Here is a 26,309-nt window from a genome sequence, read left to right as displayed (position 1 = left end):
CGATTAGGATGCAGGAGGGCTTATGTCCCTTCCCAAACTTTTGTTAGTTTGATTTTGAGACTGGATATTCTGGTGACCCAGATAAATGTCCAGTCCTTGTGCTGAATCCTGCTAAGTTCTTGCCCTCAATGCTGTCTTGTGACAATGAGTCCGCTGCTGAAACACACCTTCTTCTGGGGTGGAACGCAATAGCTGTTGAACTCTATGCAGAAGCCCATACGATGGCTTTAGGACAGGAAGTGGAGAGAAATACCTCATCTCGTTGAAACTGCAGGGAGGGGATTAAAAGAGGCAAAGCATAATTGCCAGATTGGAATCTGGCAATGACACTGGGGTTAAAGCCCTCATCTTGTAGGCAGTACTTCGGGGGGAGTTAATTATGACAAGTGGGTCAGGACCTTATAACATCTCACCTGTGTAAATGTACCTTTTCTGTTCATGAAGGTTACTGTGTGAAGTTATTTGCTGATGGCCAGATTCCTGGTGATTTTGTAAATCCCTGGCGACAGAGGCATTCCCTCTTCATTTTCTTTTCTCTCCTGCCCCTGTGAGACAGGCCAGGCAGCCCCATTGTCTGGTTTTGAGAAACTTGTACTCCCTTATCTGAAGATGTCTTGTCAGTGATCCTGAGAAATGGAATTGTGACTGCACAGGGTTACAGCCACTTGTTTTAATATGGCTTGTCCTGCTATGTATTGAGAGTACTTTATTGAGGATCCGAGAGTAACCGTCTGTTCTTGCCCGGAGATTCTCATGGAATCCAGATGTTCTCATAGGAAGCTCTCCCAGGCTGAAATTCACCCCTGTATCGAGGGCCACTAGGAGGCCTATGAAACATGAAGTCTAGGATTTATCCCCTTGGATCAGACTACTGGCCCTTCAGGGCCAGTATGGACCCATACCTGATCCTGCTAAAGGAGATAAAGACCCTTATAATACATCTCACTAATTTTCAGTGCTGTATAACAGGGAATAATTCCTTCCTAATCTCTGTAGCTACCAGCCTAGGGATGGAAGCTTGAAATTTGATCAATTTTATCTTAACCATGCATCACTGAAAATGTTATTACGGGGCCCAAAATTCAATTACAGTATTTGAAGGGTGAAAGCAAAGCAAAACCAAAATGGCAGTATTTGCTCTTCAAACGTGCACTGCCGTTCCCTATCCTCTTGGGGAATTTTATTTCCTCCTAACCTTCCTGCTAAGAATTTTTCCCGCAGCCTGTGTGAAACACAGGGTACACCGGCACTGCACCTGGGAGCGTGCTTCCAACTGCAAGTGAACAGACACATGCTAGGTCTGCACAAGCTAGCATGCTAAAAATAGCAGTGTGGCGTCTGCAGCAGGGGCTGCACCTCGGGCTAGCTGTCGCGTACGTACCCTTACGTTTCTGTAGGAAGAAAAACTGAGAGTCGCTTTCTCGAACATGTTAGAACAGGGTACTGGGTTCTGTTCTCAGCTCTGCCACTGACTTGCTGTGCAACCTGGGGCAATCTACTGAGCACCTCTGAGCTTTGGTGTCCTTGTCTGTAAAACGGGTATAATGTTTCATAGTATTGATTTACCCCACAAGGATTTTTTTAGTCTTTAATTAAAGTTTGTGAATTGCTTTGCAGTCCTCAGAGAAAAGCCCCGATAAAAGGGCTAATTGCTGCTGTTTTGTTTGTTTGTTGTGAAGACAAGGGGAGTGAAAATGCAATGAACATGTTTATTTACTTCCTTTCTAGGTGTCCAGGGTTCCTGTTGAATCCTGTGAGCAATACACCACCTGTGGGGAATGTCTGAGCTCAGGGGACCCTCACTGTGGCTGGTGCACTCTTCACCACATGTAAGTCCATCATCAGCCATTTGATTTGAACTAATGGGTTTATTGCAAGAGAAGCCTTAAAAATCTGAACTCTTCTTGTATGTGGATATTAAAAAACAAACAAACAAACGAATACAGTACCAGCCTTTTACAATCGCTCTTTTCCTACAGGGGAATTCCTTGCACTGCAGGATGAATGCTACTGAATATCACGGAAGTCCTGTTAAAAATGAAAATATACTCCCTAGATTTAGGAGATGGGGAATAAATCCAGCATGTGAAGTGAATGTCAAAGAGCATGAAACCACGTGAACTGAAACTCATGGGAATGGAAGCCCACTAGTTTCACACAGCCTTGTTATTTACCCAAATCCCTAATTGTTCCGAATTGGAGGGAGTTTTTAATAGTGGGGTGGACTATATGACCTTATTGACATCAGGAAGGTTTCACCTGTGCACCTGAGCAGAGGATTTGGCTCTTTACAGGTGGCAAGGGGAGACTATTTAACCACTACTTTGGAATGTCAGCAAACGGAATGCTTCAGGCAGTGGGCCAAACCCAGCAAAGCAACAAAACTGTGGGTTAGGCTAAGGCACTGTGCTAGGTTTGAGACCAGCAGCTCTAGCTCATGTCAGTGGAGACAAAGGAAATAAAGATTTTTCCGGGGCGCTTCAGGAAACTGGGGCTCTGAATTCGGGCGGTGTTTGGGCACTCTCTCTGCACAATAGTGTCCACTTGCTAAAGCGGAAGGGGGACCCGGCGTGCGCACTTGGGGGGAGAAACCTGGAGCACACTGGTAGAAAGGCATCGAAAGCCTTCTGGCTCTGTGCCAGCCAGCAAAGCGCTCCCATTAAATGGGTGGAAATTGGGGCAGAGGCAGAGGGACAGAGTTCAGGGACCGACACAATAGCTCTTGGCCACACGCCGAAGCAGCAGGTGTTAGGAGGGCGCGAGAAGGAGAGCAGTAAAGGCTTATATACAAAATCTGGACTGGATTAGAGACCTGTATGCACGTGGGTATCTGCACTCCCACAACCTGGGGAACCGTGTGTTTAATTTCAGTTGCCGCATTCAGGGAAACTTTACGAGAATAACCAGTAGTCACAGGGCCTGATGCTCTGCTACCTTGCTGCTACCTAGACCTGTGCAGAACAAGTGTGAGACACTATCATTCTGGTTTGGTAGCACTCAGCACTCCCTGTGCCTGGGTGTAAATGAATGCACAGCAGTGAAGAATTTAGCGCTCTTGGATCAAATTCCTGAAACGGTCTTAGCTTGTCTATTTTTCCTCCTTCTTCATTGCTTCTCCCTTTAAGACCAGACTGCCCAATCCCTCATTGACTCTGTCCATTGTAGGCAATATCACAGGACCTACAAATCTTTGAAATCAGTCCTATGGAGTGGTTATAGCATTCTGGGTGCTCCACAGTGTTACCAGACAGGACCAGGATGTGTTGCGGGGGACCTTAATAAACAGGGGGACTTCCCAGTCAGGTTGTTCTCTGTCTAGTTGCTGCTTAAGCTATGGCTCTTTTTGTTTATACCCTCCCACTACAAGTCTCACTTTGTCTGGTGATTAGAGCTGGAAGGTGAAAGGATCACTATGTCCTTTGCTAATACTAATTAATTAAGTCTCACAACCCACCAGGGAGGGGAAGGTAAGGATTGTTATACTCATTTTGCAGAGGAGAAGAGTAGGGCATGAAGAGATGAAGAGACTTCGTTTCTGCCCCCCTGTGGCTGTCATGACTAGGTCGATTGTAAGCATTTTGGGGCTGTCTCTCACTGCAGGTACAGCACCTCGCACAATGGGACCTTGATCTCAGTTTGAGCCTCCAGGTGCTACTGAATACAAACGATGATGATGACTTGCTCTAGGTCACACAAAACATCAGTGGCAGGATAGGCAAAACCCAGGAGTTCATGTTCCCAGTCCCCCTTCTTGAACCATTAAATGTTTTTCCCTTGCCCAACATAGGGACTGGTAGCTTGTAAGAAGAGAACTCAGGCCAGGGGCGTGGAGTGTTGTGCATACAGAGGTAAGATAAAAGGGGAGCAGATCAGGAAGGTTGGGGGAGCCAGACCATGTATTGAGGTACAGGGCTAAATCTGGCCAACAGCCTGCAGTACGCAGGCCACTACAACGCCTTCTTCCCTGCTGTTATTTTCTGACCCTTCCTTGGAGTTTCTCTGCCTTCCCACTGTCTGCGCAGAGCAATGATCATTTTTTAGCCCCTGTCTGAAGCTGTAAATAATTTAGTTTATCTTGCTGTTACTGAAGCCGCTGTCATATTTGTTTGGAAGCCCCCAATGCCGGTGTGTTTGTATTTCATTTGTCATCTCTGTCCTCTAATTTTTACATTTCACTCCTGCCAGATGGGCCAGCTGCTTCTGTGTTTGGTGGGGAGGTCACAGGTCAGGATGTGCTGCTCACGCTGCATTCACAGAGGGCTGACAAAAAGAGACACTAAAGAGGGGGTTTAGCGGGCTGGGGAAATTGAAACTGAGAGGCAGAGTGCCGAGAAAATAAAGCCCTTGTGACAGTAAAGTGGCCCAGGATTCCAACCAAACCGCTTTTCCCACCTTTTTTCTATTTTGAGTCTGCTTCTGCACTTCTGGGTCCTGGATGGTGAGAGAAATACCAAAACAGCTGCAGAAGTTCTTTGTCATATCGCTGTATTCCTGGTTCACCCAGAAGCAGGGAAGGTGAGCTGGGGATCCTATGAAACAGTTTATCCATGTGGAATTTATGGACCGTTTTGCAGACTCGGGATGCTCGGATCAGAATCTGAACTTGTGGGTGCTTAGCCAGAACTTTGAGTGATTACCAAGACAACTAAAGCGTTTGGCTCTGAAATCATAACAGTGTCATGAAGTGGTATGCGAGGGAAAGACAGACAGACACAGACACCGCTGACCTCTACTGGATGGAGTCAGGAGTGTGTGTCATAGGCTCTGTACTGCCCCTTTTAGTGCAGGAGGATCTCAGTTGTATCCACTGTTGCCATAAAACTCTAAGTGACCAGGAGGATCTGAGTTCTCTCCCTACTGCTGTCTTCAATTTCTGAGTGACTACAGCGTATTATTATTGTTGTTGTTTATTATTTAATATTACTATTGCAGTTGTGCCTAGAGGTCTCAGTCAGGGATTGGTGCCCCTTTGTTCTTGGCACTGTGCACGTGTAAATTTATAAGCTAAGTGTAATGATGCCCCTGGTTAAATCGTCCATGGGGATTAAACCCATGATCTCTGGATCTAAAAGCAGGAGCTGCTTGTGTTTGGGTTAAAGGGTCAGATCTATTAGGTCACACAGAAGCAGAACCACAATTCTCTATATTCCATCTAGAGGACGACAAGGGGAGATGCCTTTACATACATTCACCTGCACAAGCCCATGAGACAGAGGAATAAAAATCAAAGCCAAAAGGGTGAAATGAGCTGAACTAACAGCTTCTGCAGCCACTTAATCCCCTGCAGAGGTTTTGGGAGGCAGGTTGGGGTAGGGATGGAAGAAGCAAGGGGAAGACCTGGAATTTATTGGACTAGAAGAGATTGTGCTCTGGGCAAACATACAGTGGAGGCGTACTGGGGATTAGCTGAGTCTGATTTCACATTGTAGTTCATAAGTAAGCATTTCAATGCAGGTTTTCGCCTTTACCGATTGGTCGTTACATTACGGTAGCACCCAAAACATGTCAGGGTACATCTGTGCCTCCCACGGCAACACGTCTCACAGCCCAGGTTGTCAGACGCAGGCTCACAGGACTCATGCGGCAGTGCCAAAAACAGCTGGGTAGATATTGTGGCTGTGAAGCCCGTCCCCGTCTCTTAGGCGTCAGAGTCTGAGCTGCAGCCCAAGCCCGAATGTCTATGCGGCTATGAGGAGCGCCATAGCATGAGCCTGAGTGCGTAGACCGGGGCTCTAAAACGTGCTACTGCAGACTGCCACTTGCTGGGTAGCCATACCCTTAGGCACTGCAGGGCTGAATAGGAAGACAACCTCTGACCCGAAGACCTTTTAGGCTGCCAATTCATTGTGGTGATAATTTTTCTATGGACCGATTATCAGCACCACGGCACAGGCCACTAACATTTGAGCTCAGGGTGTAAATCCATTAGCTGGTAGCGGTAGCAGGGTAGGGGACTTCCCACTGGAGAAGGACACAGCACACACTATCTTGCACCTTGATTTAAGAAGCCTTCCAGGAGTCTGGGACATAACATGAGATTCCAAAAATCCCTACAAGAAATGGCCAAGGGAAAAGTATGATTCCTTTTAAATATATAAATTAATGGAGATATCCTATCTCCTAGAACTGGAAGGGACCTTGAAAGGTCATCGACTCCTGCCCCCTGCCTTCACTAGCAGGACCAAGTACTGATTTTGCCCCAGATCCCTACGTGGCCCCCTCAAGGATTGAACTCTCAACCCTGGATTTAGCAGGCCGCTTGGTTCACCACCATCCAAAAGAATGAGCAATCTGCCTCATGTACAGTATTCCCAAGATCCAGCTTGGGGTGTGATCTCCATTCATTCTCTTAAAAAAACAACAAAGAGTCTGGTGGCACCTTAAAGACTAACAGATTTATTTGGGCATAAGCTTTCGTGAGCAAAAACCTCACTTCTTCGGATGCAACTTTTTGTAGATACAGACTAACACGGCTACCCCCTGATACTATTCATTCTCTTTTACTTTATAATCAAGACAGAGAGGTTAATTTTTACTACTACTCCTCCAGCAATTCTGCTCTTTGGGAGGTAGGCAGAGGCCTCAAGGAGATTGAGTATCCTTGGTCCAGTGGAATTTGCAACCTGCAAGGCTCTCTCTATATGCTGCTCTCTGCAAGTATGTTATTGTCTACAGACCTATTTATCTCTGTTAGGGCTGTTGCCATAAATAGTATGATAAAAAAGAGCCATTCCAGTGAGTCAATGAGATAAAGGCTCCAGTCAAGAGCTCACTTTCAAGCTATCTTACAGATTCACTTAAACCTCAATAATTCTTTTCTTTAGCAGCATTCATATTTAGATCCATTATTATATTCCAAAAAAGGGAAAGTGGGGGAGGGGGGGGAGGACAGCTACATCAATTGTCAGGTATGGAAAGGGAAAGTGGGAACCTCAGTGCTTTTCTTATTCAGAAGCAAACAGCCTTTCAGCAATGAAGGTAGCTCCCTTTTTTTGTTTGAGTCCCTATTTCGCCAGGCTCTTGTCACCTCATTTAGGAGAGGTTTGGCACCGGGAGATTAAGACTCTTTGTGAAACAGTCAATGTGTCTGCTAATGTAGATGTTTACCTAAGATTGCGCCCAGCCCTGCCACAAGGAAAACAAAACCGCCAAACCTGCTTTTGTGTTGAGTATTCCTTCCACTGACTCCAGTCCTAAGTGGGAGAAGAGCACTCACTTTACTGCTTAAAGTAACAAATACATTCAAATGGGTGCTTAGAAAAGCACTTGAATGGGGGTCTCAGGAGACTGGTAATGGCATTCGGAGGTTAACAGTAAGTGAAAGTTGATATCATTTGATGACTGTTCGTTGACACCAATAAAATTCAACATATGCCAGCCACTACTATATAGTGGAATCTGAAAGACTCTGCTTTCCCCGTATACCATAGGATAGAAGAGCACTGTACTACTTCTCTGATACCACTATGCAGGGACAGCTGGTAATGCTTACTTTAATGGTAATTGCTCTGTGTAAAATAAGTTGCTGAGTCTCTATCCGGTTCCTAGTGAACAGGTGTTCACATCACCACAGTTGGCTGTAGTTGGCCCCTTTATATTAGCTTATGTAACCGCAATTATACGGATGGTCATAAAATTATCCAGCCTCTGACTCGCTACCCTTCTGTGTTTGTACAGTGCCTAGCACAATGGGGCCCCAATCTGGATTGGTCCCTAAGCACTGCCCTAATAAACGTGCTTTACAGCTGCAGGGAGGGTCGCAGCTTGACTCCGCATACTGCAGGGTAGCATTTTCAGTCCTCTGTTTTGCTGAATGGCTCCTTAATTTCCAATCATGGGGCAGAGTCCTGAGGTGGGAACTGATTAGCCCTTTTTACTTCACCTCTCCTGATTCAGAGAGCAGCTCTGATTGTGAATCAGAATTTCAGTCCACACTGAGGTTCTCCACAGTGAAATGGCTTTGGTGATGAGCACGCAGCACGGCACACTCCAGGAGCAGCACTCATCATTCAGCTTGGCACACTTAATGGTTTCTTTGCGAGGCGGAAGGAGGGTGGGGAGAGTCAGGGAGATTCGGGCATGACAACTGAACTTAACTCTAGTGTCTCCAGCCTCGGGATAAGAAATTACAGCTTCCAGCACTTCAAGACCCTTGGCTTTGTAAGAGAAGATTTATTAGCCGCGTGTTTTTCTTTTAATTAAAGTGCAGGTGCTGTCTTGTTAATGCCTTTTATTGCTTTCTATTTAAGGTAGCCTGTGGATTGTGAGTTTGTTGCTGACAGAAATGAGGAGCTCAGAGTGCTGATCTGAGCCAGATATAGTGGGTCTGGTTTTCAGAAATGCTGAGTTCCCACAGATCCACCTGAAGTCTGTGGGAGCTGTGGGTGCTCAACACTGCTAAAATCAGGCACAGTTTGGGTAGGACTGTGCACATCTCCTAGCCGCACCCAATGGTCTTTTCATCCCCGGGCTCTTTGCTCTTCCCAACCCCAAATGTGTCTGCTAGTGCATTTCTTTTCTGATCTGCAGCCTCTGCACCTGCTATACAGGCCCTGGAATCTGTGCACGGAGCTCTGTCGATGCACCTCAGTCCTGGTCATTATTATCCCCTGTTGCTGCACTTATCCAGCCAATGCTGGGCTCCGCTCCAACAGCTCTGCTGCTGCACCACAGTCCTGACCAACAGTGGCACCCCCTGCTGTTTGACAGACAGAGATAAGTTCATCAGGTGTCCCTTTGCACTGACACTTGTGTGTATATCAGGTGCTCCCGGAAGGACAAGTGCGAGCGAGCAGATGAGCCGTACCGATTTGCAGCCAGCATCAACCAGTGTATGAGTGTCACTGTGCAGCCCAGCAGCATCTCTGTGTCTGAGCACAGCCTTCCGGTAGGTACAAGCGGCAGGCGACTCTGTGCGCAGGCCCTCCGTCCCATGGGCCAGGGTAGCTCAGTTGTGACAGACAGTGCTCCAGACACACAGGCTCAGAATCATAATGACAGCCATTTTTTTCCCCTACAGATACTTTCCCATGAACATGGAGTTCAGGTTCACGAAGGGGTTGGTAAGGGAAGGGAGTCAGAGGTCACACAGACACCCACATTCCCAAATCCGGCCCCAGGACCCACATTTTCACTGAGCAACTGCCAGCCTCCGTTAAACATTGAAGGAAAAATTTCTCTTTTCCCTGCCATTACTTGTCCCTCTGGGAGGATCTAGCTGCCCAGAGGCTCCCAGCAGTTCCTTTCTAAGCGGCTGCACACCCTCCCCACCTGCTCTGTTCCAGGTGCTGCACTGGGACAGGCAGGTCCCAGAACACCTGCCACCCTTTTCCCAGGGACTGGCTAAAGAGGGGACTGTATGGCCATCATATATGAGTGGAGAAAAAAATTGCAACACTGTCCACCTTTCCTCCTCTGGTTACAGTGAAAGGAGTGGCTGCGTGCTACATGTCTGGTCTTTTTCTCTGCGTAGGGTTGATGCTCCACAGAGAAGCAGCAGGTGCTGAAAATCTAAAAGGAACTCTGGGTAGTTCTGACCGCTAATGGGATCTTGGTTGTATTTTGTTTTTCTCTCCTTTCCCTTATTCCAGCTCAGCCTGCTGGTGAGTGATGCTCCAGACCTGTCAGCTGGAATCACCTGTTTGTTTGGAAACCTCACTGAGGTGGAAGGCCAAGTTTCCGGCAGCCAGGTTGTCTGCGTTTCACCGGCCCCTAAAGATGTCCCCGCCATTCCTGTGGACCAAGGTGAGCTGATTTCATGATTGGAGTATTGCCTGGTGGCCTTGCGTTTCGCCTGTATATTCACCTTACGGGAGAGAGGAGCCAGCGAGTGCTGAGCAGGTCTAGATCTAGCTGCCAGGCAGAGCAGAGCAGACCACAGCTGGGCTGTATATCAATCCTGCCTGAACCCCGGTGATGCTGTGCGGGATGACAAACCATCCAGGAATGGGGTCAGAAGTGGCTATCCGGTACCAACCCAGATCCTCAGGATATAGGCTGTGCCCAAGAAACCCCAATAACTGGGGAATCTTCAAGTCAGCTACCTTCTTGTCTCTCATCCCACCAGGGAACTCACCCTTCGTGCTAGGCAGATGTGGGAGGTGAAAGTGTGGGGGTTGCTGCACTCAGGCCTGACTCAGTCGCTGTGAGTAGGTGGATGAGGTTTCTATTTTTTGGTTTTGATCTTTGGGTTGTTTCTTCATTAATGTCACTGCTGTCATATTCCCCCTCTCCCTCTCTCCAGAACCAGAATGCTACTTGTTCTAAACTCATTTTCTCCTTGGCGCGCTTCCAGGTGTCATCTGTGCTTTCCTGCTGATATTTTCCTATATGTAGAATGTTATGTTGAATTTGAGTGCTCGTGAAAGTTAGGGGCTTGGAGAGAGCTAGGAAAGTGAAGAGCAAACCTCCCTCGCACAGCTCAGCTAGTGCAGTTTATTCTTGATTATTCCAGTGGTGAGCCTCTTTATTTAGCTATGTTAATGCCCTCCAGTCCTTGCCTGCAACATCCCATCCTGGGCTGCATTTCAGGATAGACTGTGAATTATCCCCAGTCCTGTTGTGAGTTTATGCTGAAGGGAAACCTCCTCTAGGGAATGTGATGAGACTACCACACTCATTTCACTTGTGACCTAAGGTGGAGTGCAAACCTACCTCTCTAGTGTGTTTTCCCACCTCATTAGGTGTGATTTGACTGTGGGGGGGTGGTTCATGGAGCCAGTTGACTCAGCTTCCCCGGAGCTTTGGGACAGGCCGTGTCATGCTCTCGTAGCAGCTTCCACTGGCCAGCCATGGAACAGCACGGCATGTTCCATTGACATCCCCAGAGGATACACAGTGTGTGGATTATTGGCTGCTCAGAGACCCTTAGCTTTCAGAGACCTGGTGCAGCCTGGTGTCCTAGTGCACCACTGGGAGCAGAGGTGCTTGATTTTCTCCACACCACACCAGAAGTGGGGGGGCTCAGCGAATCGTCAAGCCTGCCTTGAGAGAAAACCAGTACCTCATCCATTACAATCGCCATTATTTCTGGTGTAATCCCCCTCCCCCCTCTCTTTCCAGACTGGTTCGGGTTGGAGCTCCAGCTGAAATCCAAGGAGACAGGCAAGATGTTCGTCAGCACGGAGTTCAAATTCTACAACTGCAGTGCTCACCAATTGTAAGACACCCTCTCTCTCCTTTCCCACTTTCCCTCCCCACCAGCATCCCAGACCCAGGCCCCTGGTTCTTTCCCCCCCACACACACACAATGGAGCCTGCTGTCCAAGTACATAGTGGAATGGGTTTCTTTATTAACCTCTTGAGTGCCACAGCTGATGCACACCCCAGGGAGACAGGATTCCTCCCAGGACACCCAGTGTGCCGTGCCAGACTACAGAACTGCTCTGAGGTGTATTGTGCCACCAAGAGCCCTTCTTGCGCCACCAAGATGGACATCGGCCAAATGCTGTGGGGCAGCACAGAGGGTTAAAACAGAAGAGGAATAAGATTTTCAGTCACGCGCTGGGGGAGGTTCTGGCTTGATGCTGGCAGTCTGACCTTTCAGGGTCGTCAGCGACAGAGAGAAACCAAGAGATCCCCATCATGTGGAAACTTTTCCGAGAGCACCAAGATTTATCTGCCTTAGCAGAGAATGAATGTGTCTGAAAGAAGCTTGACCTGCTGGTGCCCCCAAGCTGCATGATCCTGCAACTGTGAGCTCAACTCCATCCTTTCTCACAGGCAGCTGGGGGGAAAGGGAGAGAAGAAAGTGCCTGGGAGTTCCCTATAAAGCAGCTGCAAGTATCTATAGGAGACTCAGAGGCCTTTCCCTCCATAAACCGCTAAGACAGCGCAGGGATGTGTTCTGTTGTCGACTCTCAAAAGGAAGACAAAGGGGGATGGGGCAGGGTGGTTGTGCCAGGAGAGCACAGGCGTGGAGTGAAGGGAACTAGGCTGGGGTTTGCTGTTCAGCTTGTTTTTCAGACACACAGGGAGAAAATGTTTCTACTAGAGATGGCTCCTTTGCTGTGTCTCCTTCCCCTAAGATCAGGCCAGAGAAGCCCCACAGAGCTCTGAGCTCCTTTCAGCTTCACAGTAAAAGATCGTAGCAGGCGAGTGCAGGCCCTGTCAGTTGCCTCAGGCAGGGCAGACAGTAGACACAGGTGCCTCTTGGCTCTCAATCTGCTCTTGAGATGGCTGAGCAGTGCAGCAGCATGTTCCCCACAGCAGCTTTTCCCCCGGAAGCCCTTGAGGCAGAACGCTGCTGGCTGGGGTTTGTTAAAATTTCTGAAGTGTTTATAGATATCTCAGTGGGAACAGACAAACCGAAACCTCGCACAACCAAAGTGAAACATGTGCAGGACACGGGAGACTGTGAATACCATGCCAAAGACCAGCTAATGAAAGGCAGACCTGAACTGCTCTGCTGGGGAAGCAGCTCCTACTGCCAGGGATTGGACAGCTGGCTCCAGAATGGTAGAAGTTAGAGCTGGAAATGCTCTGTTAGCCCTGCCTGCTTTATCCTGCTGGCAGGGGCCAGGGAGTGTCCAAGCAGGGTCGTCTCCTTTTATATTCAGCATTAGCTTTGTCCAGCCTAGTTTTCAAGACCCAGGTAATGGGGCTTCTCCCACTCCTTTGGGAGACTTTTCCACAGTCTAACATGCTTGGCTTTCATGTCGTTTCCTGGCATTCAGCCTACATTTTGCCTTTAACTTCAGCTCAGGCACTACCGAGATAGTGCCAATATGAGTTCCTCAATAGATGGGTCTCATTACTCCCAGTTATAGCCCATCGGCAAATCCAGACTGCATGCTCTCCCCTGTACTTTCATATCCCTGTAGACAGTGATGTCCCCACTTCCTCATCCCTTAGCCAAGCGTAATGGATTTTAGCAACCTTTCTCTTCCCCTCCTGTATATCCGTCCTTCAAGTCTCTTATGCAGTCTTGTTGCTCTTCCCTGAATTGCCACCAGTTTGGCTGGAACAGGATGTCCCCTCCGGAGATCTGGCTGGAGTTCCTGCTGCTCCTAACCTTATCTGGGAGTGGAGATTTGAACCAGATGAGGCAATAGGTCTACTCTGCCCTCATCCCTTTCTAACAGGAAATTACACCAGGGGTCAGAGATGGCATAAGTGACTAATTCTTAAAGGCAAAGTGCTAAAAGTGTGTCTTCCATAAAATCTACACTGCCCTGCGCTGCTGTCTGAGTTCACCAGGGGCATGAGTCAGGCATGCTGGAAGAAAGCTCACCAATCACGTGAGAGAGAGAAAGCCAGCTCATAGCCCCTGGATGAGACATTGCCCATTGCCAAACTTCGGGAGTGGAGGATACTCTGCCCCTTCTGGCTGCATAGCGGTGTGGGAAATGACTTTTCCTTCTCTGGGTTATGGAAGGTGCAGTGTGCTGAACTCTGCCGTTTCTCACAGATGGCATGTCCACCTGTGTGTAGTACATTGTCAAACGGGGGCAGTCTGTAGGGGTGGAGTGATTTTGCTAACCCTCATCAGTTGGGTTCTTGTTTTGCAAGCCTAAAAGCTGGGATGGTTTGGATCTGGGGTCCATTAATGCAAGTGCCCCACAAAGTTCTAGGGAGGGCTGGGGAATCTGATAAATGGTTCTGGTTTGGGGCCCATTTCTAGCAGGGACTAAGCCCTTTCTCAGAGTGAGAGGTTCCCAGGTGCCGGGGGACAAGGATGCTTCCTGGTTTAGAAGCAAAGGGGACCCTTTTATTTTAAATGGAAACTGCTTTCTGAGGGGACTTTGCTGGGGTGAGGGAGCGACTGTGTGAGAAACTCTCCTCATGAAAGAGCCGAGCCATTCACTGTGGATGAGCTTTCAAGAAGTCACTTGTCTGCGACTCCCTGTCCAACCTTTGCCCCTTCCCAGCTGAGACAGAGTGGAGCTGAGGCAGCAGCAAGAAAACCACACATTACAATGACAGGCGCCTAACCAAACTCTTGGGCTTGATCATCAGAATGACCCTCCTCCTGTAATCTCAGCCGTGCTAAGCCAAGCAGAGCACCCCTTCTACCCCAGATCGGAAAGCTAAAGGTCAGGTCCAAGGTGGGAGGGCAGGAGTGAGGCAAACCGAAATGGAGACAGAAATGGGTCAAATAAAGGAGTAATTAAATAAGCTCACGGCACTTGATATTGCTATCCAGATTTGCATTTTCATGATTAGAATAAGCTTCCTTAGCTATTAAGGTCATTACAGATGCTTAAGAAGGAAAATACAACTCAGAAGTAAAAAGGAGAAGCCATTAAATATGCATTTTAGTGACAGTAACTTTAGAAAGAAAATAACAGACCATTGGCTGTCTGTCCAGTACACGAACAGGGGTGCATATCCCCGCTTCAGTCACACAGTCCATGCCTTTGGGTCATTGAGAATCCCTGGAAACTGTACGAAATGCTGACAATGGACAGTCACCGAGGGCTTGTCTACACATAAAATGCTGCAGTGGCGCCGCGATAGCACGTCGATGAAGATACTACCCACGCTGACCGGAGGAGTTTTGTCGCATAGGTACCCCACCTCCCCAAGAGGCGGTAGCTCGGGCGAGGGGAAAATCCTCCTGTCAACCTAGCCACTGTCTACAGGGTCGGGGAGGTTGGTTTGACTGTGTCACTGGGGGTGTGTGGATTTTTCACACCCCTGAGCAATGTAGTTATACCGACTAATTTCCTAGTATAGACCTGCTCTAAGAAATGGCCTGTCACATAGGAGAACCACTTCTGAGACCAAAGTAAGCTTTATTGCAAATATCAACAATTGTTATGAGCCACCCAGCTCACTGTCAGCAGATTAGGAGGTGTGAGGTAGTAAATACTCAGCCAGTTCCTGGACTGGCAGGCTCACCCCATGTCAAAAACCATGTCCTGCACCATTGGCCTCATCCGACATCAAGCGCAGATGCTTGCTGTGCCCCGAACGATCTAATGTGCTCCAGGTTTGAATTGGAGTGAAAAAGGCCAAATAGAAATGTTTACAGTTAATGACTTTAAATATTTCCAATTTTTGAAAACAAGTGAGCCAATTTTCTTCAAACCTGGCTTGTTTGTAGATACCATTGAGGTTTAAAATCAGTCAAGATTGCACTGTATTGTTTTTTCTTGTACCTTATGTCATGTTGTAAAAAATGCTTCAGCTTGTATTAATAAGTCATGTAAAGACTGGCTATATTTTAGAGCATGAGGGGCAGAATCCTGGGCTTTAGAGTGCTTGATTTCTTAAACTTAACATTGCATTATTATCTGTTACCTCTGTAGTGCCAAAAGTGTGCTAGGCACCTCACAGATACGTACGTCCACTGTTCCCAGTAGCGTAGCTAGGGGGGGAGCGGGGCGGCGGCCACTCCCCCACTGAGCATCTTGGCACCTTTTTAATTTTTACTCACCCGGCAGCACTTTGGCGGTGGGCCCTCACTCGCTCCGGGTGTCTTCGGTGGCACTGAAGGAAATGCCGCTGAAGACCTGCGGAGCAAGTGAAGGTCCCGCTGCCAAGGTGCAGCTGAAGACCTGGAGCGCCACCGGGTAAGTAAAAGCACCGCCCCGTCAGTAAAAGCACCACAGCGGGTGGCACCTTTTTTTATGCTCCCCCTGTTCCCTCCACCTGGCTACGCCACTGTTCCCTGCCTCAACGAACTTCCAGTCTAAATAGATGAAACTGTTGAGGGATGCAGAAATAGGAGCAAATAATTGAGGCCGTGTTTGGCATGCAGGTTATTGGGTCCCTGATTTTTTAGCAATTTTGTCTTCGTTTTCTGCCAGGAGCATTTCTTCGTATGTATAAACCTGTGTATATTCCGATGGATAGTCCTGTCTGTTCCAACGTCAAGTTCATTTCCCGATAATCATCTCTGTAACACAGACCTTATTTCTTTCTCTGGCTCTACAGGTGCCTGTCTTGCGTGAACAGCGCTTTCCGCTGCCATTGGTGCAAATATCGGAACCTTTGCACTCATGACCCCACAACTTGCTCGTTTCAGGAAGGACGGATCAATATTTCTGAGGTATTGGGACTGGGTTAGGAAATGTTTTCTTACTGGGCTTTTTCTGTTCTGAGCTGACCCGGCCATTCTGCGGAGCTGTGTGTGATATGGTTGGCGTATCTGAGGTTTGTAAGAGGTTCTCCGGTTTCTCTGGCAAAGAGCTGTGCTCTTGTCCCATTTTTCTCTGTGTTTGGTCTGGTCTCAGCTGGTCCCCGGATGTGCAGAGGCAGTAGCAAATAAGAACAAAGCAGGAAAATGTCATCTAACAATAGCAATGGGCCTGAATTGATCCCACCTCTGAGATTTGGGTACATTCAGACTAACTAATAATCAGCACTCACTTAGTACTGTCCATCCAAGGATCTCAAAAGTGGGTGAGCATCACTAACCCCATTTTATATATGAGGCATACAGAGCAACAATGGCTTTCCAAAATCACAAAGCAAGTCAATTGCAGAGCTGGCAGGAGGAATCCCCGAGGCTTATCGACTGGGCTGCATTTCCAGGTCTGAATTTTTTGACTGTGGCCTGACTGGATAATGGTTTGATTTGGGATTTCTGCCCCTGGAACAAAGAAATAGTCCCACTTCTGTGAGATCAGGACAAAGCAGCTGTTAGCACCTTCCACTGCAGACACCACATGCACTGCCAGGTTGTTAGCCAGAACAATGACACTTCACAGCCCGTTGTGGTGTCTGCTCTGAGTTTGTAAACTCCTCTGCAAGGATCACATCTTCTTTCTATTTTGGGAGGTGCTGAGTACAGCTGTGGCTGCCTTTAGAAATAACAATCGTGATGATCTCTGCCATTCTGGCAGGCTTTTGGTCCATGCCTTTACTGCTTCTACATCTGTGTCTTCACAACATCTGCAGCAGGCACATGTTTATGGAGTGTCCTTCTGACAGAGGGCCACAAAATGTCTTGCCTGAGGTCAGCCAGTGGCCACTGGGGCTGCCAGCTTTTACTTGATTTATGGCTCCCCTGAGGCTAAAATGCTTTGAATGGGGCGAGCTTCTGAAAACCAGGATGAAATGGCTAAGGAAGTGAAAGGGAAGAGAGCAAAACACTGAGCCATGAAAGTTCCCTTTATCGCTTTTTAGAAGCTCATTGGGCTGCTAATGAAATCAACAAGTAATGCGAGACTAAAGCAACCCATGTGCCTCTCTGGTTAAAATGATGCCAAGAGACGTGTAATACAAAGTAAGAAACATAAACGAGTTACACGTGTGCGTACATCAGTGGGGGATCAGCAACGGTGAAGAGACCAGCGAAGGTAATTGTGAACAGGTGCTGCCGCCTTTGTCAGCCGTTTACAAGAATTGAGGAGAGGAGGCACTTACCTCAAAGAAGTGTTTCAAGCAGCAGAGTGTGAAGATGCCTGAGGAGAAACTCCCACCCTGGAGACAAAGTGAAAGCTTTACCATCCTGGTACAAAACCAAGAAACTTCCTTTCAAGGGAGCAAGAGGGAGCAAGAATCTTTGCTTTTGCTACTTTTTAGTGATGTGATTTTTTTTTTTCTTCCCTTCCCGCTCAGCGTTTTCTCTCTTTTCCTTGGCTTTGCAATTATGCTTTACACTTCCACAGCACGTTCAGTCCAGTCATCTCAAAACCCTTGGTAGGGTTAGGTAGGGTATTTTATTTTCCCAGTTTTACACATGGGGAACTGGAGATAGAGCGAGGACGTGACTGGCCCAAGGTCACGCAGTGAGTGTGTGGTAGAATCAGGAATAGGATCGAGGAGTCCTGACTTCCCATTTCTGCTCTAATCACAGGAATTAGAGGACCACTTCCTATTTCTATTATAGGGAGGCCTTTTCCTTAGGTCTCTGTCGCTCTTCCTCTCTCGTTTAGCTGGTGGATCTTCTCTTAGCATCCACTGGTAAGAACCAGGCTATGTGCTGTCTGATGCCTTTCTGCGATTACCTTTGATGCGGGGTACTGATAATAATGCGAATGGTCCACTTACCCTGCACCCATGAACACACATGCAAATGCAACCACCAAAGGCTAATTTGTCTGCCTTTTTAAAAAACAGAAATGAAATGTATTCCTACTGCCTTTATTATGGGCACTTCACTCCTGCAAATTCATGGGGTCAGATAATTATCTGGGAAAAAGTTTCCTCACTTAACACAGTTCAGATCACAATGATCTCACTGGGCCCTAGTAAAAAGTTGGTGCTCACAGACATCATTGCCTTCATAACAGAGGGCTTATTGTCTTGGAAACAGAACATATTGCAGCCAGAACTGCCTCCATGAAGGCAGGATGGCCAAAGAGAAGCACATGCTGCAGGCCCACTCTCACACCTATGCACACTTGCTCTCACAGAAGCGTTTGCACGCACACACTCTCGCATGGGTTTAGAACTAGTCTCATGTTTTAAGTTTAATTTAATTTGCTGTTTCCGAGGGGGAAAAACTCAGCTATTTCTGGTCCTTGGGGATCTATTTTCCAACAGGATTCATTCATGCAATTCCTTTGATGCTACTAGGACTTGCCAGTTTCTGCTAAAGAGCAAATAGAACCCAGAGCCCTCAAAATGGGGTTCCACGATGCAAGGTGACTTTGTGAAATGGCGCCTTCGTATCACAGATTTGCCCCCCAGTTCATGTTCAGAGTCAGATCTGCTGGCTATAATGACTAAAGTAATCTTGTGCTGCTTTTTCCTGCTGCTCACCTTGCAGAACTGACAAAGCTACTAGGGAGTGACCTGGATGCTATTCCTCCATTTGCACCATCATCAGCATTGTTTACTCTAACCTGATTGCTGGGTTAAGCAACTACACCTGTGTAATCTTGCCTGCTGGCGGATGGTAGTTGGCACAATGTCTGATAGCTTAATCTGAAGACAGTTGGGTTGGCCCAGTGTCACTGAGGGGTGGAATTTGGCCTGCAGAACCTCTGTTGCTGGTGATGATGCATGAGAAGGAAAGAACTCAGCGTGTTGATTCTCAGTTTGAATTTGTGGTCCTGAGCCTTTAAAAAATCATATTGCTTATAAACGGGGCACATTTGATCTGGAGTCATTGCCACCGTAAGCATGGAATCCCACGATAACAGAAATACAGAGCCGCTTTTCCAAGCGGAGCTGATTGATCCTGATTTATGACATCTGCCAGAAACTGCCCTTCATCCCAGGTGGAGCATCCCCTCGCAGCCAGTCAAAACCCTTAGAAAACAGGTTCCAGTTCTCTAAGAATTAAAGCAACAAACTACTTAATTCCTCAGTGGGTTTTTTTTTAAGCCACATGACTTTCATTAATATCAATACAAGTCGCATGGTTAAATATCCCTGCTCAAGGTGCTGAAAATACAGAGGCCTGGGGCCCACCTGCATCCACAAAAACAAGGGCTTTCTGAGATGAGACCGCAGAGGGATTTCATAGCACTGACTGTCTCACTTTATATGGCTTTAGCCCCCGAGGCAAAACAGATGGAGCCTTGAGCCGAATTTCCCCACTTCTGCAGACTCAAATTGGACCTATAACATGATTTTAATGTGTGTGAGGAGGCTGGGGTTTTGTGCGTGTGTGTGGTGATTATGGGTATAAAATATGTCTGTGTAAATGTATAAAACATGCAGACAGAGAGGGATGTAGATACATAAATACATTCTTATGCCCCGTCCCAGTGGGGGGAGAGAACCAAATAAATCCTATTAGTTTCCCAGGATGTGGGATCCATTCCCTCTTTGATGTCCACTGTGTGCAGATAATGTCATTTCCATGTGTGAGATGCTGAATCAGGGAGATGGAGTGTTTCAGGCCCTAAGAGCTTACAGAGAGCCAAATTTCATATCCATTCTGACTCTTTCGGGTTTAGGTTTGAGTTATTATTGCTTTTAGAGGGATGTCTTTACAACTGATTGTGCCTATTGGTGCTTTCAGGGATGCTTAAAGTTCCTTGCAAGAAATAATATAAAGCTGAAGCTTCCTTTTTTTACACTGAAATCCCTACCTTTAAATACATGGGCTCTAAGAGCGGGAATGTGTTCGCTCTGGAGGAGCACACTAGGGGCCTTATCTGAAGTCAGTGGCAGTCTGTCCATTGACTTTAGTGTGCTTTGGATCAGGCCTGACTCCTGGAGAGACAAGTTTGGTGAAGCTATTTGGCAATTACTCAGGAAAAAGAACTAGTAGCAATGAAAAGCCTTATGCAGGAGGATTAACTCTTCCCAGCTTTGAAACTGAGTGGTTGGGTTTATTGGTAACATTTTTTTCAATCATTAGATTTGTATCAGCTGAAGCCTGGAGTGCTCGTCATTGTTTGGGAACAGGGGCGCAGGAAATAGTGATAGCGGGATGGGAGGGAGAGACCGATCTGAAACTCCAGGGGATGACAAGATAAAGTGCAGGGATTTGATCCGGTTCCCATTGAAGTCAAGGGAGCTTTGCCGCTGACTACAATGGGAGCAGGATTGCGTCTCAGGCACGGGTTGCAAAGGGATACATTCACTGGAGAAGGCCTGGTCTACACCTGAAACGTAGGTTGACCTAGCTACATCACTCAGGGCTGCGAAACATTTCATGCCTGAGCACCATACTTAGGTCAACCTCATCCCCAGTGTAGACACAGCGAGGTCGATAGAAGGATTCTTCTGTTAACCTAGTTACTGCCTCTCGGAGAGGTGAATTAATGACAACAACAGGAAAACCCCTTCCGTCAATGTAGTATCTACACTACCACACCGCTTAGACATAACCTGATCTAAACTGCTGTTTTTTAATTTATTATTATTTATAATTACTTATCTCAGTGCTGTAAATACACGTGGCACTTTACAAAATACAGGCCGAGACACAGGTTGCAACTGAATTCATACAGCACAAAAGGTCATGTAATAGAGAATTTACCAGTGAGAATCCACCACTGAATCAGTTCCGTTTCTTCTTTCCATGCTTGGCTTCTGAGGGCCAAATTCTGTTCTCTTTTCCATTTGGTTAAATCTGGGGCAATGCCCTTGACATCAGTGGAGCAGCTCCTGATTTGCACCAGCGAGAGCAGGATCTAGGTCTGAGTGCTTTAGCATAGGTTAATGCTTATAACTTTTGTGCATAATTACTTGATGCTCCTCATATGGAAAGCCCTAAATAAGTGCCTCACTCAAGGGAAATGCCCCAGAATTCCAGGGTAGTTTGCCTGAGTAAGAGCAGTAGAGGTGGCTGCATTTCATTGGTGTGGAATTTGTATAGTTCCTTTGGGATCTTTGGGAGTAGAAGCATAAAATATGATCATCTCTGTAAATTGTGTGTGTAGATATTTCATAGGCAGGACATTCTATAAAATGTGTCACTCTTGCATTGGAGAGTGGAGGTACTAATGCCCATTCTAACTCACTCCAGGATTTACTTCTCATGAACGAGAAAAGAAAGTAAACTTATGGAACAAATCGCGTATTCCGCTGACAGCATCTCTTTCTCTTTTATGGAGCACTCAAGGGACACTCAGAACTTCATAGCGGCAGCAGTGATAAAACTCATCAGCAGCAGCACAGGCACCTGCCATTTGAGTTAAAGGAGCATCTCCATTAGCTGTCAGCTGTATAGGGCTTGTGCCAGTTGTGCTTTTTGTATTCCAACCAGTAGAGGGAAGCGGTGTGCATGTGAATGCGCGGGCACACACCCCTCCTTATGAAATTTCTGGAAAACATCAATAAACATCTGACGTTTATCAACAATAGAAGAGGTATTCATACAGTGTGCAGTGTATCCCAAACTAAATAATTGTGATTAAAAACTCACTCATAATGGATAAGTTAGGAGAGACTGTATCTGGACAGGCACACACACAAGTCTACATGTCTACACAAAAACAATTACCCATTCCTGGATACCCAGTCGTGAATACAGAGCATACAAACACACGCACAGGTGCCCAGGTGCATTAATGCAGTGACACGTACCTATATGCTCCATCACATGCGTAGGCTATGCAAATGCATGTGTGCACAGATGACCTTGTGCATTATTGCAGCGACCAATTTTTTTAAAAGAACCGAAAGCAAAGCAGAGAATTGGAATTGGAACTGGCACAAACGGAATGGAGCAGCCCGATGGTGCTTTCAGTAATGTATGCAACTTCTGAGAAAACTCAGCACCCTCCACGAGCCCCTGCAGGTGTTGTAGCTTCAATCACTCATCTGATAAATTCAGTAAAAACGGCCAGCAGCGATGTGGTCCCCACAAGTGCCTGTGCTGTTGGTAATGTGGAATCTCCCTGAATATCCCTCCATTCCAAACTTTATGTCCCCTTATTAATACAATCATTGTAGCTGTCAAACAACATATAGGGGCTGCACTTTTTCCCTTGTCCCCAGAGTAGAGTGCACTCATAATCTGACTGACTCTTTATTTTCCCCAGTATCCCAATGTGACATTTTTCTCCCAGTGAAACCCTTGCTAAAAGAAAAAATCCATTATGTCCTACTTGCCTCTAATGATGGTAGAAAAATTTTTGCTACTAGCTATTTCAGTTCTACAGATATATGAAAAATGTGAGTTCTGTTTTTTTCCTCCTTTATAGGAAAAAAGAATTTCTTCAACGCTCATAGCTTGTCTAGTGAATGATTGTTGCCAAGAAGGATAATGGTCCATAACATATTCATTTTTTCAGGGCTAAATATTGAGATTCTCCTGCAGCGACACAGTTAAAGGTTGTTTTGGGTTGTGGTTTTTTTTGATGGGGCGGGGAGTTGAGCAGCTAAATACAGACCCACTGAAATGCAGTCATCTCTGGGGTGGAGGCTGGTTTCTGCTTAATAATGCACAACAGAGAGGACAAGGAAGGAACTTTTGTTCAAGGACATTGGGGGAAAGCCCTGTCTTAGACAATTGCGCAAGCTCTTAAGGGTACCTACAGCTCTTCAGAGAGCCCTTGCAGCATGATTCTTAGCCGTATAAATGCTGAATCAGCCCTGCTGTGATTTGAACTTGTGATACCCAAGTATTAGCTATGTCAGAGTCAATGCTTAAAACAGTAAGCATTCCCTTTCAGCTTGTAAAGTCACTACATCGGAGGAACGGTCATTTTTTCCCCCCAGGATGGCCGTCTTTCCCTCTGCTGGAGTTTAAAATCACTCTTGGCTGTTAATCCGTGGAAGGCCTGTTAGAAATAAAATAAAAAATATACAGGGAAAAGTGCCATTAAAAAAAGAGTTACGAGGCAGCAACTTAAGCTACTGGCTCTCCCATACTGGCCAGCGTCTGTTTCTCATTTACAACATGCCTGAGTCAGTGAAGAGATGAGATCCCGCCAGTATAGCTGTGAGCTGGGCAGGGCATTCATTCGGCCTGCCTAATGGTCGCTAATAAAATTCATGGGTTTCCTCCTTGCATAGATGGAAAGAGCCGGATCCTGGTGGCAACGCTCTTGTGGTGTTTGCCTCTCGATGAGTTAGTTTAATTGATAGAAAGGGTTGTCCAATGGTCAGAGCGCTAGCCTGGCACTCAGATCCATTGGGTCAGTGCCCTGCTGTGACACAGACTTCCTGTGTGACACAGGACAAGTCACTTAGGTTTTCCTGGGCATTTTCCTCCATCGGTGCTTCACAGGGAGGTTGTGAGGACAAATACTTTGAAGACTGAGAGGTGCTCAGGTACTGCAATTGTAGGGGGCATGTAAATACTGTAGATAGATAATCCTGCCTTGGCATTTAGGGACCTAGCTTCTAATCCTGGTTTTATGTTACCTTGGGAGAATCACTTCACCTGATGGAGTCTGTTTGCCCATCTGTAGAATGAGGGTAATGATATTTACTACTAAATGTTGTTTGTACAGTTGATATCCTGCATATTTAAATTATTTAACGACATCTCTAGGTGCCCAGAAGTGTGAAGTTTTGTTAATTACTTTCATCTGTTCGTTGTAATCGCCTGTTGTCTCTCATCAGACACTTGTATTGGAAGCCCTTTGAGGCCTGGGCTGTCTTGTCATTGTGTGTATGTCCAGCACCTAGCACAATGGGGCCCTGATCCCTGACTAGGGGCCTCCAGGTTCTACCACAATACACATGTTGAATAATGCTATTAAGGCCAGGCCGGGACAGGAAATGGGAACCAAATGAGGACTTCTTGACTCCCAGCCACGTGCTTAAATAGAGGCTATCACCTTTTCCTGACACTTTTCCCAAATTCACAGTTTGTGGCATGGTGGCATTTTGATTTGTTGTTTGCTCATTTAATGCAAATGCCGAGAAAATATTTTTGTCTGGTTTTCTATGGAGAATTTAATAAAATGTCTCCAGCTTCACAAATCGGGCACATTTCAAAGATTAAATAACTTTCACTTCACCCGGCTAAAGCTGAGGACCCCCAAAGCTTACTTGTTTTGTGAAATGATTCAGGATTCAGGTCTGTCTTCACTTGAGTCCTCTCATTGTCCGGATCTCTGGTCAGTATTGGAAGCCTCTGCAGCTCAGGAAGGAGTCCATTACCTCCCCACAATGGGCCATTAAACTCAATGACAGTGGAGACTGCATCTCTGTTTGGTCCTGGCTGTGTGGTGCTGCATCTGGGGTCATTTACCACTCTCTGGGTAGCTGTTAGGAACCTCTCATCTCTGTCATTATAGGAGAGGAACCCATTTACCTTACTCTTAGATACAAGACAGTGGGAGCCCAGTTCTAAATCCCAGGCCATATTAGGCTCTTCCCCAGAATCTGTCATAGTCTGTTAGCTCTCGAGGAGACAGGCTGCTGGTTCCTGTGGCGAAAAGAGCCCATTCCCTGCTCTGTCATTTTCAGTTCCATATGTGTTTCTCCAGACTGGAGCAGGAAAGGCCTGCAGTGGAATTTCTGTGTGTTCCCTCACCCCCTCCAACCCTGGGGGCTGCAGCTGAGCTCCCCCTTCCCACTTTGTGAGTCCCCTCTGGTTTCTTGGTTTCCTTTCTAATTGCTGTCAAGTATCAGGGGGTAGCCATGTTAGTCTGTATCCACAAAAACAACAAGGAGTCTGGTGGCACCTTAAAGACTAACAGATTTATTTGGGCATAAGCTTTCGTGGGCTATAACCCACTTCGTCAGATGCACGGAGTGAAAAATACAGTAGGCAGGTATAAAAATACAGCACATGAAAAGATGGGAGTTGCCTTACCAAGTGAGGGGTCCAGGGCTAACGAGGCCAATTCAATCCGGGTGGATGTGTCCCATTCCCAAAAGTTGACAAGAAGGGGTGAATATAAACAGAGGGGAAATTACATTACTTTTTATTGTGATCCAGCCACTCCCAGTCTTTATTCAGGCCTAATTTGATGGTGTCAAGTTTGCAAATTAATTCCAGTTCTTCAGTATCAGGGGGTAGCTGTGTTAGTCTGTATCCACAAAAACAACAAGGAGTCTGGTGCCACCTGCCTACTGTATTTTTCACTCCATGCATCTGATGAAGTGGGTTATATCCCCCGAAAGCTTATGCCCAAATAAATCTGTTATCCTTTAAGGTGCCACCGGACTCCTTGTTGTTTTTCTAATTGCTGTAACTTTGACCTGGCAGGAGGATGGTGCTTTAGGGCTTTTTCTATAACACTCTGACCATTTGCATTTGACGAGGAGAGTTTTATTCTTGGCACAGCTCCAGATTCCATCCCGAAGGTGACTAGAATCTTGAATCCAGATCGAGAAATGCTTGTGCTGTCCATTGGCTTGAATCACTTAGCCACCACAGAGAAACACCTTCCGTCCTGCCTGTCAGGATCATAGGTTCCCTTTATGAAACAGAAGGATTTTGTAGGATGACAGGCCGGGTTTGCTGTTTCCAGGCTTAATCTGAGGAAGCTCTAGGAAGTCTAAAGGGGCCATTTCCAGAAGAGTTAGGGGCTTAAGTTCCTGAGGCCTAAAGGATATTGTGAGGAAGAAGGGGAGTTAGCATCCTGGCTTCCAGCGACATCAAAGTTCATCCTTTTAGAGAGCTGGCATCTCCTTAGCTAGCTTTGCTTTATATCTGGCACGGTGAGATATCTCCAGTGAACGACTGCAACAGATCTGTGGATGTAGCTGCAAATACGTGTGGGCAGTTTTACTGCCTGCACAGTATGCTGAGAGCTTTGGAGCATCCACGCTAAGCGTGCAACCTTTCCACTCATCCCCCTCACGTACCAGTGTAAACTAGGATTGCTATGCATAGAGCAGCCTGATTTTGTTTCCCCATTTCCCCCTCAGTGAGGGCCCCATCCTGCACGCATTAGCTCTCAGCACGCAGAATGCCCACTGAGCTCAGCAGGAATGTCATGCGAGGAAGCATGGCAGAATTGGACCCTTTGTGAATCAAGTATCTGTTTTACAGCTAGTATTTGCCGACGGGCTTTCAGGACCGTGACCCAATCTGTACCAGTTTGTAGAGC

The 26,309-nt window shown here is 46.8% G+C and overlaps 1 protein-coding gene across 1 annotated transcript in view; it reads left to right on the top strand.

Moving 5' to 3' along the window:
* The window catches only part of PLXNA2 (plexin A2), a gene marked incomplete in the record, with an annotated part of 325,301 nt that overhangs the window by 209,213 nt on the left and 89,779 nt on the right, over positions 1 to 26,309 (top strand). The window contains 5 exon segments of the mRNA XM_034770557.1: positions 1,729 to 1,829; positions 8,764 to 8,887; positions 9,591 to 9,744; positions 11,062 to 11,158; positions 15,880 to 15,994. Of these exon segments, the coding sequence (XP_034626448.1) occupies positions 1,729 to 1,829; positions 8,764 to 8,887; positions 9,591 to 9,744; positions 11,062 to 11,158; positions 15,880 to 15,994 (591 nt within the window).

Source organism: Trachemys scripta, chromosome 4 (assembly GCF_013100865.1).
Source record: "Trachemys scripta elegans isolate TJP31775 chromosome 4, CAS_Tse_1.0, whole genome shotgun sequence".
Lineage (NCBI taxonomy): Eukaryota > Metazoa > Chordata > Testudines > Emydidae > Trachemys > Trachemys scripta.
This window is presented reverse-complemented; position numbering and strand designations above follow the sequence as displayed.